The sequence below is a fragment of the Triturus cristatus genome, chromosome 3_2, assembly GCF_964204655.1.
Source record: "Triturus cristatus chromosome 3_2, aTriCri1.1, whole genome shotgun sequence".
NCBI lineage: Eukaryota > Metazoa > Chordata > Amphibia > Caudata > Salamandridae > Triturus > Triturus cristatus.
Window position 1 is genome coordinate 997,417,958 of NC_140584.1, and position 17,308 is coordinate 997,435,265.

At 44.6% G+C, this 17,308-nt stretch overlaps 1 protein-coding gene across 2 annotated transcripts in view; it reads left to right on the forward strand.

Moving 5' to 3' along the window:
- The first annotated feature begins 713 nt into the window (after window positions 1-713).
- STYXL1 (serine/threonine/tyrosine interacting like 1) overlaps window positions 714-17,308 on the forward strand; it is a 248,182-nt gene continuing 231,587 nt past the window's right edge. Inside the window, exon 1 of one of the 2 annotated variants that reach the window (XM_085646928.1) lies at window positions 714-943. In XM_085646928.1, the coding sequence (XP_085503054.1) occupies window positions 924-943 (20 nt within the window). In that variant the 5' untranslated portion in view covers window positions 714-923. The remainder of the gene's footprint in view (window positions 944-17,308) is intronic. The other variant, XM_085646929.1, reaches the window with a different exon arrangement.

A 17,308-nucleotide genomic window follows, 5' to 3' on the forward strand; every position in this document is an offset into this window, starting at 1 on the left:
TAACACGCGACTGCGTGTTATGTCTATCAGTTGTGTCCCTGTGAGGACACCATATGTGTTACCTGTTGTGTCCCTGCGAGGACACCATACTGCTCGCGCCCTCATCAGCTGGCAACGTCACTTGTCAATCTTCTCCCATTAGCCATTTAATTTGCACATCACTCGATTAGTATTTTCAGACAATGGGGTTTCAATCGGAGCAGGTTTTATTTCGCGAAAACCCTGCTCCATCAGTACCTAACCATGTACTTCATGACTTCAATAGTATTTTTCTCTGAGAAGGGAATCACCGGAGGTATGAATAATCTATGAATCTTTAATGGTAAAAAGAAAACTATAAACATACATGCCATTTGGAAACAGGAAATCGGAAGATGGAGAAAATGTTAGGAGGGCATGGAGTTGAAGCAAGTGGAAGACATTTCCAGCAAAGAACACTATGAGTACATTATTTTGAGATCCATTAATTTCCTTCCCAGTCTCCAAGGATTTGCCGCATTAACAAATGAAAGCATTGTTATCACAAGATGGCTGCCAGAATCAAAACCTGTTACTTGAATCTTTGGCGAATGACCTGCCATTTTCAGATACGCAAGTAGATGGCTCAGTTCTATGCTCACAGAGGACACGCTGGCGGCCATCTTGAAACGATAGTGTTCTATGCCCGTGCCATCACGCGCATATCTCAAACGGGAGAAAGTGTACCTTCACGCGCGTTTGGAGTTAATAATCTCAAGCGAACGGAAGTATTCGTGGTACCAAAGTGCCAAAACATAAGTGCAGTCTAGCAGACCAGTGGAGCGTACGAGTAATGGTGGTCAGGGGATAGGCAGTTGAGTCGAGCGAGCAATGAATGGCGTCTCCCTAGTTACAAAACGAGTCCTTAACAACCTTCCCTGGGAGAAAGGCAGGTCTGCTTCGCCATGCCTGAGTGCAGCAACAGGTCAGCCTTTATTCTGTTTATTTGTAGCTGTGAGAGATTTGCACATATTATTAGCGTGGTATTCACCTTAAAATATTTAGCTAAGGGCCATCAGCTTCAGATAAAACCAAAACTGGTGTATGTAAAGCAGCTCTGAAGTGATGCCATTGCATTGTGAGTATATAATGACCTAAAACCTAAGTGTGGCTCGGTTGAAACCCGGGGTGTAACTCGGGCCCCTGCAGCTCTTGCGGCGCAGGGTAGCCCTCACCTTGAGGGGCCCTTCAGATGAGCCCCATTCCACCCATGGCCAATAAATAAATACCAGTGGAATATGGGAGAATCCGTCCCCTCTTCACCTTCTGCTGGGGAGGCCCTCATCATCTTACGTTACACCACGGGTGCCAACGTGTTTTCTGGCAGGGCTGTAAGCAATTAATCTCTCCTCCATATAATTTCATTTGATAGGATGAGCCTCTTTGGACACATCATAGTGCTGCCCACTACAATTTGTAAGCTATCTTTTTTGAGGTGTTGTTATTTTATTCATTTTACATTTATTTTGATTTTACCATTTCACTGATGTCACTTCTTTGTTGTCATTGATGTGAAAAGTAGTGAGTCACCACTACCCGAGGTCATCATCACATATGCTAATTAGTGCTAAGAAGTTTCAAAACATTAGAACTCCGAAGTCAGATATAGCAGGGCAGTGGGCTTCCCTCACACACAGATAGCATACAGCAAGGTTAATGGCACAAGTTTCCAAAATGCACAGCAGGTACAATAATTTCAGCATTCGTATAATGCATTGCAGCTGTTCATTCCAATGTTATGTTATTTTATGTTATGGCAGTTTTATAAAGCGTCATGGTTACACCATTACGGAGTGTCCTCGCGCTGAATTCCATTCAAGAGGCTGAGATTATGAAGACATAAAGGATAGAGAAAATCACTCCATTTTTGGCCAAAAACATTGTATTCTGTAATTTGAAGTTTTCCGTTTACTATTAATTATAGCTGTGTACCTAAAAAAGCCAAGCCAAATGCAATTCGGCTATAAAGTCAGTAATAGTGAAATGTTCCAGACATGACATGGAGCAAATTCACATTTTGAAAATGGAGTAGCACAAAATTATTATGTCCATACTTCTAGACCTCAAGAAGCCAGGTGAGCCTTTATGGATGTTAAAAAACAACACCGTCTATTTGAGATTAAATATGCAATGATTTTCTGAGCCAGATTGCGGTTTTATTTTGATTGGAGGACACATATATTTACCTCACATAAGGAAGTAACCAACTGTATAAAACTTAACATTACAAAGTGAAAGAGGGTACAGGGGCTTCAATCTTTTCTTCCCCAATGGCTCTATGACACCTGTACAGCCACCACGAGGATACAAGCGATATTGATTGAGATCGAGATAAGCCTGCTTTTATGTTTTACTTCACCCTTGACTGTCCCACTTTTACAGTCTTAGATCGTTAAATCTCCGCCCTTGAATAATTATGGACTAAACAACCCCAAGAAGGCTAGTTGAGGATATAGTTTGTATATGGACCACCTTAGAGACCACAATAAATTAAATGTGGCCTTTTTAGGTCTCGCCTGAGACAGCGCTTTAGCGCTGTTCTGGCGAGACTTATAGTAAGCACTTTTGGAAGTGCAAACGAGTGCTTTCAGGCCGCCAACTACTGTGCATGTGTGCCGGGCACGCGCACCATTTGGCAGCCTGAAAGCACTCGTCTTTCACTTTCGCCTGTCACACAGCCGCGCTTTGAAGTGTGATCGCGATTGCGATCACTTACATTTCGCGGGCGCTTTGATGTTTTCAGTGAGCCGCGCGGCCACTGAGGACATCAAAGCGCCCGTCAACACCATTTGCCACCCCCACCTCTTCAGCCAACTTACTCGCCATGTCTGCTCTGGATTCTTGTGCCTCTTTTTGAAACTCAGGAGCAGTAACATTGTCGTGGTGTCACTAGGGCTTCAAGTGGATGCTTTTTCAATATTATATACAAGCCACAGTTACTGCTAATTTATCTTATGCAACTAACAACGATTGACAAAGCCAATAGTCCTAACTTGTTTAAAATGTAAATACTTCAGAGAAATGACTACTTGTTATTGCATAAACAAACGCCCCTTTTCTCAAGTTACACTTTATGCAAAATGAGTGCGTGTTGTCTGTGTGTTTTTTCTGGAAGCACCAAGGTTCCAGTCTGCAGTTCTCATGTGTGTCTGTGGGGGCCTAGGAACGGTGGGATCTATCTCCAAGACATCGCTGTTTTCATCAACGACATGAAGAGTCGTTTGAAGCATTTCAGATGAAAGGGTGAAGTCTGAACTGAAAAAATATGAATGCAAGCGTATGTAAAAATTGAGGCTTCCTGAGTGTTCGGCTACCTTCAAGATCAAGATGTATAACCTGTAGTTTCTTGCTGTCCCCTGCCTCCCACCCTCCCATCTTCTGTTCCTTCAAAGCGCTGCAGACACGTTGTGTGGTCTTAGGCGGACATTCCAGTATTTCTTTTCGCTTTCTTTATAATGTGAGCAGCTTGAGAAACTTCACTTTCAATCCAATGTTGTTTTGGTCACGTTTGTGTTGCTCCTTCAGTTTCTGTAAAGGCAACTGTAAATAGACTGAAACTTTTTTGCTTCACTTCTATATGTTTGTGCCCCCGACATCATGTGTAATAGTGCGCTCCCATTGAAGCAACTGTGAATGTTTAGAAAAGCTGCATTTTCAGTCTCATATCCCGGTGTCGGAAGACACCCAATGCTTTTATGTCCCCCTCAGAGCTCCCCCAAACTGTAACTGGCTGGACGCTTTAGTAGTTATTTTCCAATATTTGCATTTTGCAGCACTCTGTAAAAGTATATGAAGTTGCTTGCCGCCCCATTTTAGCTGATTACTGCTCCCCCGCATCCTACAATAGTTTGCTTGAAAGCGCTGCAGACACCGTGCGGTCTTGTGCGCATATTGCTGTATTTCCTTTTCCTTCCGTAAACTACAAATGTGAGCAGCCTGAAAAGCTTTTCTTTCACTCCAAAGGGCTGCAGGCACCCAGGTTCACCCCTGGTTTCCGGGTCAAATTACTGCCTCCTTGAGCTTCTGTAAAGGCAGCTAACTGTAAATAGATGGAAGCGATTCAGCTCAGCTCCTATATTCTTGTGCCCCGGACACCATGTGTAATTGTATCTCTTCCTCTGGTGCCGATATCAGACACTCAAACTGCAGCTTTTATACACATTCACAGTTGCTTTTACAGGAGCAACAGAGGCATACAAGGATGAAAGGGCTGACTTGAATGTTATAACTGGGAATGGACTGGACCATTGCCAAACACAGCATATAAGCCCACTGGACAGCGTCAAAAAAACGCTGTTGCAATTGTGAGTTAGTCAGGTATCTCATGCCTTTGCATAATAAGCATTTCCAATGCAGGAGGTCTCGCATTTGCAACAGTTTGAGCTATTGACATTGTATATGACCATGCATTTTATTTGTGTTCAGAAAACCTACATAGTGCATGTTTACGCACCGCCTGCAAGTTTTCAAACACATAAATAAAAAGCATTGCCAATAGCTCAAACTCTCGCAACTGCGAGACCTATTGTATTTTTGTTCTTATGCCGTAGGCAAAAAGTAGTGGTTTTAATAGTGTTTTCTGTGGTTTGAAGAGTGCAAGGTAACCGCATAATAAAGGATTAAAAGATTCACACATGGAATCACAAAGTCTGCAGTTTGACGTTTTAGTGAGTGACTGCCACCTGGGGTTTACCTTTTTAGATTGCAGTCCCATAAGGCTTGCAAACATTATTGATTTATGGCATGCTTTCAGAAGTGCACAGATAAGATAAGGTTGGGGTCTGAGTCAGTCTGGCTGAGCATTGGCATACGATTGCCCCACCACTGATAGTAACATTGATTTACTAGGTTTCCCCATATCTCTTGCCATTGACAATATTTGTTTGTTTTTTCAGCTTTGCTTTAACATTGGCTCAAGAACGCTGTAAACTGTTTAATACCGTCTGATTGATTTGAAGGGTGGCAATTGTTATTTGAAGCTGTAATGACCATGGGTTCTTGGGTGAAGGTGTTCTGGAGAACAGTTTCATGGTGTTAGGTGGGGCTTTTTTTTTACCCTGTAGTAGTTGTTTACAAAGGACGCCATGCTTGCCCATGTTTGGCCCTCCAGACCACATTCAAGCCTTATGAAGGAGCTCCGTAGATATGATGGTAGTCTGAAATCCATTTTGTATGCCTTGAGCTGATTCTTATCCATGATGTTTACTAGTTGGCCCCGGTTTGTGGCTGTACTTGATCGTTGGTAGGAGGGTAGCTGCTAGGACTCATCTTTTTGGGGCGGTAGAAGGGCTTTCCAGGGGATTGTTTCATTTGCACATGATTATTATTGATTCCGCCTTTGACACAGTGTGCATCAGGTGCTTTTTGGTACCGCCTTTGGTTGATGCACAGACACATAGGTGGTTATAGGCATCGGCTGTTCTGATTGTTAATGGACCCAAGGTCCATGTGCAATTAGTTTTTTTTGTTGAATTACAGAAGGCTAGTACTTTGGTCTTGGAGCCATTTGCCACCATTTTATTATACAGGTTGTACTTGTGCAAGGCATTGAGGGCCTTCTGTAAGCCTACTTTAGTGTGATGCAAAAGAATTACGTGATTGGCGTATTGGAGCACTGAGACCTTAATGTTTCCAATTTTGGGCAGGATAAGGCTCACTTGTTTCAGTGCTGCGCCCATGTCTGCAAAAAAGAGATTAACAGGGGGCGCAAGCACAAAACCTTGCTTAAGGTCATTATCTGTCTGGATTTTCCTTGTGACCGCTGTCGGTTTTTACTTGACCTGCACCCATGTAGAAGTGTATAGGGATATAATGGCCTGGAGAAGTTTGTTTGGTATGCCCAAATCTCTAAGCTTCCTTCATAGGCTGTTTTTCTCAATGAGGTCAAAGGTGGCTGAGTAATCCACAAAACAGACCGAGTGGGAGTTTTTTGTTGTTCGTTGCCCGGTGTATTAAATAGGAAAGGGACACAATGTTATCCAGTGTGAAAGAGTCTGCCCTGAAGCCCATTTGACTGAGTGGAATTATGTCATTCACTTTTGCCCACTGTTCCAGGTCTTTCAATAGAACAGAGGCGTAAGCCTGGGCTTAAATGTCCTGGAGGACAATGAGGCGGTGAGTGGATGGATCCCTTTTGTCGCCCTTCGTGTATATGGGAATTAAGATCGAACCCCTCCAGCTCTCTGGGAATTGCGTGGACGTTAGGCAGGTTTGATAGAGCAGAGTTAGTATTGCATAACACAGGTCTGAATCTTCTTTAAAGACCTGGTGTGGTGCCTGCCGCTTTGCGTTTGGCATCATGCATGGCAGCGAGGTAAAACAAGCATTTGCAATGCAGTAGTTCTCGCATTTACGCGATTTTGAGCTGTTGGTATTGTAAATGACAATGCCTTTTATTTATGTTGTAAAAACCAAACCTAAATAAAAGGCATTGTCATTTACAATGCCAATAGCTCAAACTCGTGTAAATGCGAGACCTATTGCATTGCAAATGCTTGTTTTATTGTTGCAAGAGATACTTCTAGTATCAAAGATTAATACAACCTTTGCCTCATAATATGGCATGTATAGGTAGTTTTGTCTCATACATATGCAAAATGTGTGGCAGGTGTGGCAGAACTGATAAGAAAATCTGTAAATTACATACCAAAAAACATACATGCAGACCAAGCTTAGAGGCTATTCTTGATTCAGAGCACAGTCATATGCTAAGTAATGTTTTTGCCCTACATGCTCTCTGGAATTAATTGACTAGTTACTCCCCAGGTGTAGACAATACAATTCTAATCTTGATATGTAAGGAGTGGACTTCAATCTGACTCTGGATACAAAAAAGACTGATCTTGGACTTAAGACATAGCGCTAGGGCAAGAAGGATACAGGAAATGTACGACTTGGTGGATATATGGCAAATCCATCATAACCAAGAGTAAGCTTTTTCCATCTATATCACAGTCCATGACTCTCCTTCTTTTAGAGACTATTGACTGATGTCCATTAGACTGCCCCCTGGATCGCTGATTAGTGCTGACAGACCTGAGGATATCTGCAGGCGCCCTAACTTCTCAACAGTGAAGATTCCCCCTTAGATGTGTTACTTCTCCTAGTTTTCAAAAATAAGATTTACACCATAGTAGCTGACCATTTCGAGCTAAATGTGGGTAGAATGTCTCAGAATTAGGTACTGTGGAAGGCCCTTAAGGCCTACACATGTGGGATCTCTATTTTTAAGCAGTCAGAAATCATGAAGTCAATCATCATACCATTAGATAAATTAGAAAACACCATTCTGACACTTGAGAGCAGATACAACACAAGGAATGCGTACACAAACTAACTACTGCTGCATAGAGATGTTGCGGATAGGGAGGTGAGTTTCTGGAAATTCACATGCAGGCTTGCAAATATGGACAGGAGAGAGGCTGGACTTATCCCTAGCGTGGATTCTTACAGCTCCAGACATTCCATTGTCACATCCTGTCACAAATCCAATTGCCAGATAGGCACAACAACTGAGGACATCTTAAAAATATTTTTAGAATTCTGTTGTCGACTGTACACTGCTAGGTGTACTCTAACTACTTAATTTGAACACCCTGTTTAAATGACATAGGACTGGTTTAGATGATTTCAGACCTTAGGTCGTTTAACCTCTAAATCTAACAGAATTCAAAGCAGCAATCGACTCCTAGGTGAATGGCAAAGCCCCCACCTTGGATGGCTTAACTACCAAATTTTATAAGGAGATTAAATATCTATTTGCTCCACACCTCCTGGCGGTTTAGGCAGAAGCCTTGATGGCAAAGACACTCCTTCAGGGTTTGAGAAACAGTAATCACTACACTCAAAGAAAATGCAAGACTTTGTACTTTCCCATTGTCCTCTTTTTCTACTGGACCTTTGCAATACAATCGTGCCCAAGAATACTGCCACCAGACTCTATCCTTTGATGTTGAAGCTTGTCCTTCTGGATCAGGTGGGTTTTATCCTTTGCAAGTCAAAAATGCACTGTGTACCCACAGTATTTGTGGTAATACATCAAATCATCCTGGAAATTAGAGCGACCTCTGCATTTTATGGATGCAGAAAAGAACTTTGACTCCTTGGATTGGCCATACCTGTGTACGATACGATGCAGACAGGGAGCAGGGAATGATGTAATATCTTTGAATGGATATAACAGAAGCCTTTGGGAAAATCTGAGTGAAGAGTTTTGTATCTAAAGAAGTCTTCATTGAGAGGAGAACTTGTTAGAGCTGCACCTTGTCATCACTTCCCTTTGCCCTGTGGATGGGAATACTCAATGCCAAAATATCTCTCTTGCAGGAGGCTAGCGTTCCAGACCAGGAAACTTATTGTCTTGCTTTATGTAGATACTTTCATGTTTAGGGTTTCCTGTTCTCAGTTAAAACCAATAATTACAGAGAAAACCCTCGGGCATCAAAATTTGCCTTTTTCAGTTTTCATTGGAAAATACAGATTTTCGCTATATTTTTACTGCTTTGATGTCATCTGGTGTGGAAGCAGTATCCACGAGGAAGGAAGAGAATCAACAAATTTTCACAATGTATTACAACTGCACAGGTTGTGAATGATTATACAAAGATTATTATTTTACCAGACCTAACCATTTTATAAAACAAATAAAACACTTTGTTTTCATGACATCCACATAGCATTCCTTTACATAAGTACTTATGGCGGTAGGGGGCGCTAGGTGGCGCACGTGTGGAATGGCCGCCACTCTGTGAGGTTCACGCAGTCCGGTTTGCTAATCCGTAATTTATCTACCTCCTGATGTGGATAAATACGCAATAATCATAGAATTCCTACCTGCTAATTGCTCAGGACCGAAGCGGTGCAGTGCTCCAGGCCGAAGGCCTCCGCTGGTGTGGAGGATCGCGAGGGAACGCTGTGGCCCGGAGCGGCGGCTGCAACCTCTGGAGCTGCGGAGCGGTGACGGGTCTCACGCGAGGGTCGTGGTCTTGCTGAGGCGGATGGGCCCATGGACGCCGGCGGCAGGAAAGACTGCCTGAAGACGGTGTCCCGCGTTGCAGCGTGACCGGCTGGCCGTTGAAGCCAGCGGATGCGTCCTTGCAGTTCATGCGGCAAGATATTGTGGGGCTGTGTTTCGTGCGGCGGCTCAGGTGTGGCTGAGACGGAGAGATGGGAGGAGCTGCGAGGGGTGGCGGCGATCGCCGTAAAACGGAGCAGCTTACGCGCGGAAGCAGACACGGAGCCCAGGTGTGTGCTGTCTCCCAGTGCGCACATATGCGGTACCCCCCCATCCTAGACGGGTGCTTGGTGCAGCGGGGGAGAGCTCTGCCCTCGGAGAGGGGGGAAACGGCTGAAGTGAGGCGGAGAGATACGCGCTGGGCATAGCGCTGTGGCGCTTCTGAAGGGCCATACTTTCGAATGCTGTTGCCAGAAGCCCATATGAGCATCATGCCAGGGGAAATATAAGGCACCCAGTCATTTACAGCTGATCTTTGGAGAGCATTGCAGCGATATTGCGTGAATAGGGGGACAGAGTGCATTGTAATATACGCACAGTGGAGCTGCTGGCTGGGGCACCCCCCGGTCATGTGCAGGTGGAGAGCTGGCCTGTAACACGTGGACTGAGTGCAGACAAATTTATTAGTGAACAGTGTGTGTGGCAGTGCTGGTTTCCTGCTAGTAGTCCTCCCCTTCTGTGGTGCCTGCATTTGTTCTCCGCCAGATGGGCTGGTGCTCCTGATGTGGTTACTGGGTTGCTGCTGTGAAACTCAGGTACATATCTCTGCGGGCTGGCGGAGTGCAGAGAAGACTGCGGCACTAGACATGGCATATATATTTCTTTATTGAGGCGGAGGGCCCGTATTGGTGTGAATAGACATCACTGCGGATAGAGCCAAGATGGGGAAAACATATGCCCGCCAATCACGACTGACGTTCGAGGGTAAGAAGTCCGCGAAGCAGCAAGCATCAGACACGGACACCGCGGTGGATGATTCGCAGCAGGGGCGTCCGGCGTCCTCGGGAGGGGACCTTCAATCCATCCTGCAGGAAGTGCGACAAGGATTTGCAACCATAGCGGACAGAATAGACACGTTGAGTACACGCATGGATGCGATCGTTCGCAAGATGGAAGGTCATGAAACGCGCTTAAAAGACGTAGAACAACGCATTTCTGATGTTGAGGATACCACAGCCCAGGTGCAAAAAACGATGGCTCAGCTGGATAAGGTGCTCAAAGTCATCGCGGCTAAAAATGAGGACATAGAAGCGCGAAAACGGCGGAATAACATACGCGTTTTGGGAATTCCGGAAAGTACAAATACAGGCAAGATGGAAGAATATATTGAGAAGTTATTGGTGGCGGTGGTGGGGGCTGACTTGCAGTCTCCCCACTTCATTGTGGAGAGAGCTCATCGATCCCTCGGGCCGAGACTGTCCCTGGTAGCATGCCCCGACCCATCATTGCTCGATTGTTAAATTATAGGGACAGGGATACTGCGTTAAGGGTGGCCAGAGAGAGAAAGCAGCTGACCTATGATGGACTATCATTTACCATGTATCCCGATTTCACCTTGCTTGTGCAAGAAGAACGTCGCAAGTTTATGGCAGTGTAACAGAAATTGAGACAAGCCCTAATCGATTATGCCCTGTTGTACCCAGCTCGTTTACGAATCACACACCAGGGAACTCAAACCTTTTTCACGAAACCTCAACAGGTCAAAGACTTTCTGAAGCAACTTAAAAAACCTAGAAGATCGGCGGGGACGCCTGATGGTTCTCCCTGCTCTCATACACCGGACATGAACTGAACATCGCTGATCATTGTCAACCGTCGTGGGTAAGGCATGTTCCATGCCCATGATTGGTAGATGCCTCATTGCAATGTTGAAATCAGATATAGTACGCAGGTGGGCAAAAGCTTGAACGATATTACATATTCCGCAGGGAACATATAGTTACTCTGTAACCGGACACCCTCGTGTTTTATCCAGGGACCAGTAACTTGGTGTGCTGTGCCTGGATTAATACAGGGTATTAGTGGGTCACCTGGATGTATTCCCCAGCCAGGAGATCACCCTCATGGTTATTACCAATGTTTTTGTTTCTTCGAAATTGTTTCCCAGGTTCTCAATGGGGAACTATGGATTTAAGTGTTGTGTTGAAGAGGCAAAGGGGTGTTAGGGAGGGGGGAGGGACTGATGTAACTGGCATGTTTGGGATGTTTCAGTGGGAGGGGGAGGTAGGGTGGGGGAGGTTATCATTCACAGTGGAACAATCGTATGCTTTATTGATGGTGCACATATCTTTTCATGTACGGGACTGCAACTGTACAGGTTTACTTGATTCTTTCGGTCAGATGATACTACAAGGGCACGGTGGTACAGGAGGATAGCACCACACTAAGAGTGATATCGTGGAATGTCAGGGGACTTAGTGACCCAAGGAAGCGGCGGCAGGTTCTGGCCTATCTGGACAGACAGCAAATTCACGTAGCTTTCCTGCAAGAAACTCATAATAATCCCAAGGCTTTCAACACCTTTGCCAGCAAATGGGCCAGTTGTCGTCTATTTTCATCCTACTCATCGTATGCCCGGGGCACAGCAATTTTGTTTAAAAAACAAACACCTTTTGAAATGGCGGGGGTGGTAGTGGATCCACAGGGGCGCTATGTCATTACATGGGGAAGGCTCGGCAGGGACTCAGTTACAGTTGCAAATTGTTATGGGCCTAATACTGACAGCCCTGATTTCTTCCATAATATTTGGGGCAAAATATTGAACATTGGCTCCACACATGTTATTTGGGGTGGTGACTTCAATGTTGCCCTGAACCCCGACCAGGACAGATCACATGCGACTACCCATCATTACACCAACGCTCAGGAGGTGCTGTCCGGTATCATTGCAGAGGGTGGACTGATAGATAGTTGGAGGTACGCGCACCCACAACAGCCCACAGGGGAACATGGTCACGGATTGATTATTGCCTACTTTCAAGGGGATTGGGTCCAACCCTGTGCAGGGTGTCGCACTTGGCTAGGACGTTCTCAGATCACTGCCCGGTGAAGGTGTCACTCACACCCCCAGGTTATGATAGGCCCAGACCGGGCTGGAGGCTCCAACCCACAGCCTTACTGGATGCGGTTTTTCAGGCAGAACTGGGAGAGGAGATCAAAGACTTCTTTATTATAAACAAGGGAACGGTAGATAGTGTTGAGGTGAAATGGGGGGCCTTTAAAATGATAAGGGGATTTTGTATATCAAAGAGTTTTGGGGTGTTGAGGATCTACGGAACACATTGTACAAACTTCAGCGAGAATTACAGGAGCTGGAGGGACGCATGGGGGAAGGGGACATGGGGCGGGTGCAGACGGAGTTCCGGGAGAAATTATCTGACTACGAGGACACGGCACTCAGAGAATCCAAATTCAGAGGCCGGTATTGGGTAGCTCGCAAATACAGGGAAGGGGAGAGACCGGGTCGTGCGCTTGCGGCAGTGACGCGAAGCCCACGTTTCAATGCACACATTTTAGAAATACAAGGACCCGGGGAACTACCGCAACGTGACACTTTGACCATTTTAGATACGTTTATCGCGCACTACAATACCTTATACACATCCCAGAGGCAAGGAACCCCAGACTTAGATGACTTTATGGGTGATATAGCGCTTGGACGGCTTAGTGATGCACAAAGGGAATTCCTAATGCACCCCTTGGAGGTAGATGAAATTAGAGATGCCATTATGCAATTACAGAACGCTAAGGCTCCAGGTTCCGACGGCCTACCGGCAGAATTTTATAAAAGCTACATTGACATCATGGCACCAGTATTAAAGGAGGTATTTGAAGAATCTCTAGAGGTAGGCGTGCTCCCCCCCCCCCCTCGATGAGGGAGGCAATAGTTACATCCCTGCTGAAGCCCGGTAAACCCCCTAAGTCCTGTGACTCTTATCAGCCATTATCACTACTAAATTGCGACACAAAAATCTTGGCAAAAATTGGTATACATTGTTGTGCTTTATGTTAAAACTACAAATAAAGATTTAAAAAAAAAAAAAGTACTTATGGCTGTGTATATTGTGCCATTTTTACCCCCATATCGGCTGCACATGAGCTCAGTAATGCCTTTGTCAGACACCCATTGGTGCACTTTATCTCTAATCTCTCACAGGCCATAATGTGAAATTTCCTAACTATCGAGTAGGAAAGTTTCAGTTCTATTAAGGATACAGAGGCAAGGATTATGCATCACTTTCTTTAATTTTATTGGATAGCAATCGTTTCACAGTTCATTCTTTAATAAAAAAAAATCTTGAACACTACATTTCCCATAAAATGTTGGAAATGAAATAACAAAGTGTCCACCAATCAAGTATCCACCAAGCTATAACCAGTGCTGACACCCCGTCATCTTCCTTCATGCAAGGATCTCTGCCGATGTGTCTCTTAAACATAATCTTTCTGGTTTGTGTCTTTGGAAAAATAGCATAAAAATATTCTCTTATTCCTTATTACTTAATAACTACTTGTGCTTGACACATTTACAAGTCTATACATTTTGCCATAAAGAGTAAAATATAAATGCACTATTTCCTTTCACAGAACATTCTAAATTGGCATTAATCGGCTTAAGGTTTAACAAAAAATAAAATCGTGACAACTAATTGAAATCTTCTACTTACTTTTAAACGTGTTCTAAGCTCAGAGAGAGGGAAGATTTCTTTGAAATTCTCTTGGGTGGGATAAACCCTGCCTCGGAGTCCTCAATATTCTGTCAGTACCAGACGCAAGGATTATGTATGTTTAAAGTTTACTTACCAGCAAAGATGCTGCTTCCGAAATAGGCTTAAAGTAGAATTTCATAAAGGTTGAATCAGATGACCAATCAGCAGTGTTCATGATATCCTCTAGTCTTTCTCCAACTGTAATCGCTTTAGAGGCTATGGCCCCTTTGGTTGTATGAGGTCCAAACTTTGTTGTGTGTATTCCTGCCTCCTGCATAATCCATCTTGCGAGTGATGGGAAACTCACTGCGTGCGTAAAATGGTTTCTTTTGTTTCTCTCCTGGTAGTCTTACCTCTGTCTTCATGTTCTCATAAGCCTTTAGGCGTCTGACCGCACATAGTTTAGGCTTATCCAGAAACCTAGATTCAGATACTAACCCGGTGTTGGTTTTGGTCCTCCTGGCTAAAGCAAAGGTTACCCCATCTAGGGCGAACATCCTACTGGAAATGTCCTGATCCCTTACATCGGAAACCCCCTTACATAAACTCATACACAACAGCATATTCAATTTTGCTGATAATTCCTTCCTGAAGAGGAATTTGTTGTCTTGCCAGAAGCCTATTTAGGACTACGTTTACGCCCAATAAAGGAGAGTATCAAGGTAATGGAAGTTTAGGCAATCTAATGCCCTTCATTAGTTTACACACCCAGTAATGTTCTCCTACTGTAGTGCCATTGATCAGTATATTTCCTGCTGATATGGGCAATCTAAAGTTATTAATAGTACTATAAGCCAATCCAGAATTGGCTGCATCCAATCGAAATTCATGATATGGATAATTCCGGACCCTAAGGCATCCAGGTGTTTCTCCACACACCAACTAGACCATTTTCTCCATGCCGTTCGGTAACCTTTGATGGTACTTTCAGCCCATGCCAGAATGATGAACTCTGCAGCGTCTTCTAAATGCCTGTTGTTCGTCCATCATCCCCTGAAATCCCTCGCCCTTTGACCCTGTTGGTACAGGGCTATGCACCTGGGTCTGCTTCATCCAAACTCCTAATTTGAGGATTGGTCGTCGTCAAAGTTTGGGGTAACCATGTCACCCGATAGGGTGTATGCTTGAGCATTCGTGCTCTCTTGGGGAAGGTCTCATGCAATTTCTCAAAGCCTTGAAGTTGCCCAGTGGCACGCTTTCTGGTTCCTTTCTTAGTGGGTTGATCAGCTGAGCACACTGGGATCCTAGATAAAGGAAGACCTTTCCCTGGAGCTCCTGATAGTTTAGATGACAGACTATTTACCTGGTCATTGATCAGTTTCAAGGCTTTGGCCACAGCCATTAAAATGTCGGATTCAAGACGCCCTGGAAAGTTTGGGTCCACAGGGGGCCATTAGTCTTGCTCCCCTGCAGGCTTTGGGAATATTCATGATCATTAAATGCCATCATGTTATATGGGTGGAAGCACCACCAATGAAGGCACCCGATACCTCATCCAATACATACAATTGTTATTAGATTCATGTTAATGTATACATTCATTAAATATTAATTGCCAATATAATATAAACGTTAAACAAAGGAAAATCAAACTAATAGAATCTCTCAAACAGTTGAGCAAGCCAAATCTTTTTACAGAAAATGCCAGGCAACACTTGTTTTGCAATTATTCCGAGGGATGGCTGTTGATGATTTGAACAAATGAAAACGTTTTTCGAAATTAATGTTAATTAATTCTGTACATTGATAATGAATGTATATTTTGTAATTCAAAGAAACTGCATTCTAAATATTACTTGGGGTGTCTCCTTTCCTGGTTAGTTTCAAATGTATCTTTTTGGTGATAGTGGGCAGCTATCACTATGGGGTGCACCAAGACGCTGGACAAATTAACCCTTTCATTTACCTGGATTACGTCTATAACTCCTCGCCGACACTAAAATGAGCAATAAAACCGATTCTGCAGAGAAGACCTTAATCCATCTAATCATTTTGAGTGCATTCTCAAACCTTATATCAACCTTTCACCATCTCTCAATATTAGAAACCTTAAAAACATGACAGTACTGGGGACATGGGCAGAACATTTTTCAACCTCTTACCTAGTGTAACCAAAGTAGTAAGGATGCTTTCAAAGCCCCCCATTTTGGTTTTCCGAGGGACCCTGTTCCATAAATGCCACCACCAATTGCCACCCCCAGCAGAACGGGCACTACATACATGTATCAGATTGGAAGGTGTGTTGCTAAATGGTGCTTTAGAAAAGTTTCACCTTGACAGATGGTAACAAGAGTGAAGCAGCACTGATTTGTGCGGCTTTGTGACCCCAATTTCTTCAATGATGCCCATCAGTACCTCCTGGGAACAGCGCGTGGCTCCTCAGAGAGGCTGCTGCAGATGGCCTTTTATTGCACACAGCTTCATCATTATCCTTGCCTGGCCTTCACTCTATTCCTAAAGTACATCAAAGTTGGCCCTGCAACAAGTCTATGAGGCTCCTCATAGCGGACCATGAAGAGAGTTCCTTGGGATACAGGGATTCCCAATGTGTCCTCTAATAAGGTTCCTCTGGACAGATGATTCTGGGAGACAGTCCAGCCTCCACCCTCTCTGATCCCCTTTCTTCTACAGTAAACAGCATGGGCCAGTAAAGCCCAGCCATACAGATCACTGACTTTTGCATGCTCCTTTTACTACTCAGGTTTACAGTGTTTGTGGGCCTGATTATGACTTAGGTGGTCTTACCTCCAGCATGCTGCGTGGTGGTCCAAAAACCACCACCAATCCAGCGCCATCCCGACTGTCGTATTACGAGTCCCCTGTGGGGCTGGCTGTGTGTGGGCGGCGGAGTCATGGCGGCAGCAGGCTTCGGTTCTGGAAGTGAGCCGGAAACTAATGCCAGCCATACTGTGTTACCTCCAGCCAGTAGGGCACACTGTTTCCTTTCATTCTGTTGTGCAAGTGAAACATTGCATGCACCTGACCTGAAGGCATTGGAGGGCACTACATGAGCACCAGCTACATTATAGATGGGCACATTCGCCCTCGAGTCTTTACTTCGGCTCATTACCTGCCTTTCTGCCACCTCTTGCATGGTGCTGTCCCCGCCAGGAACAGGCCGGCGTAAAGGCAGGTCGTGATTGGACTGGCGATGAGCTGCACAAGACCACCTCCATGGGCTGCCTCTGTCGGCTGAGGCGGCGGTCCTAATGCGGTGTTTCCGCTCACTTCCTGATTGGTCAGTCGGACTGCCAAAAGGCATTGGCGGTCCCCATTCCGCCGTCATCATAATCAGGCCCTCCGTCTATTTTCAGAGTTTTTAAACTAAAAGCTAAGATTCAATTTATACACTGCTCTTGGACAAACAGGGCTCTTCAAAGAAGGTAGAGTCAATTTTCCATAAGCTTAGTGGGGATACATAGAGGTGCTGCCTTATATTTGCAGAAGGATCTCATCAACTTCAAGGTATCATTTTACAGTGACAAAAAAGTTTAAAATACTGGTTTCCATTAACAGCTTTCTTGTACTGTCTAGAAAAGCTTCCAGCTGTCCTATGTTAGAAGAGACT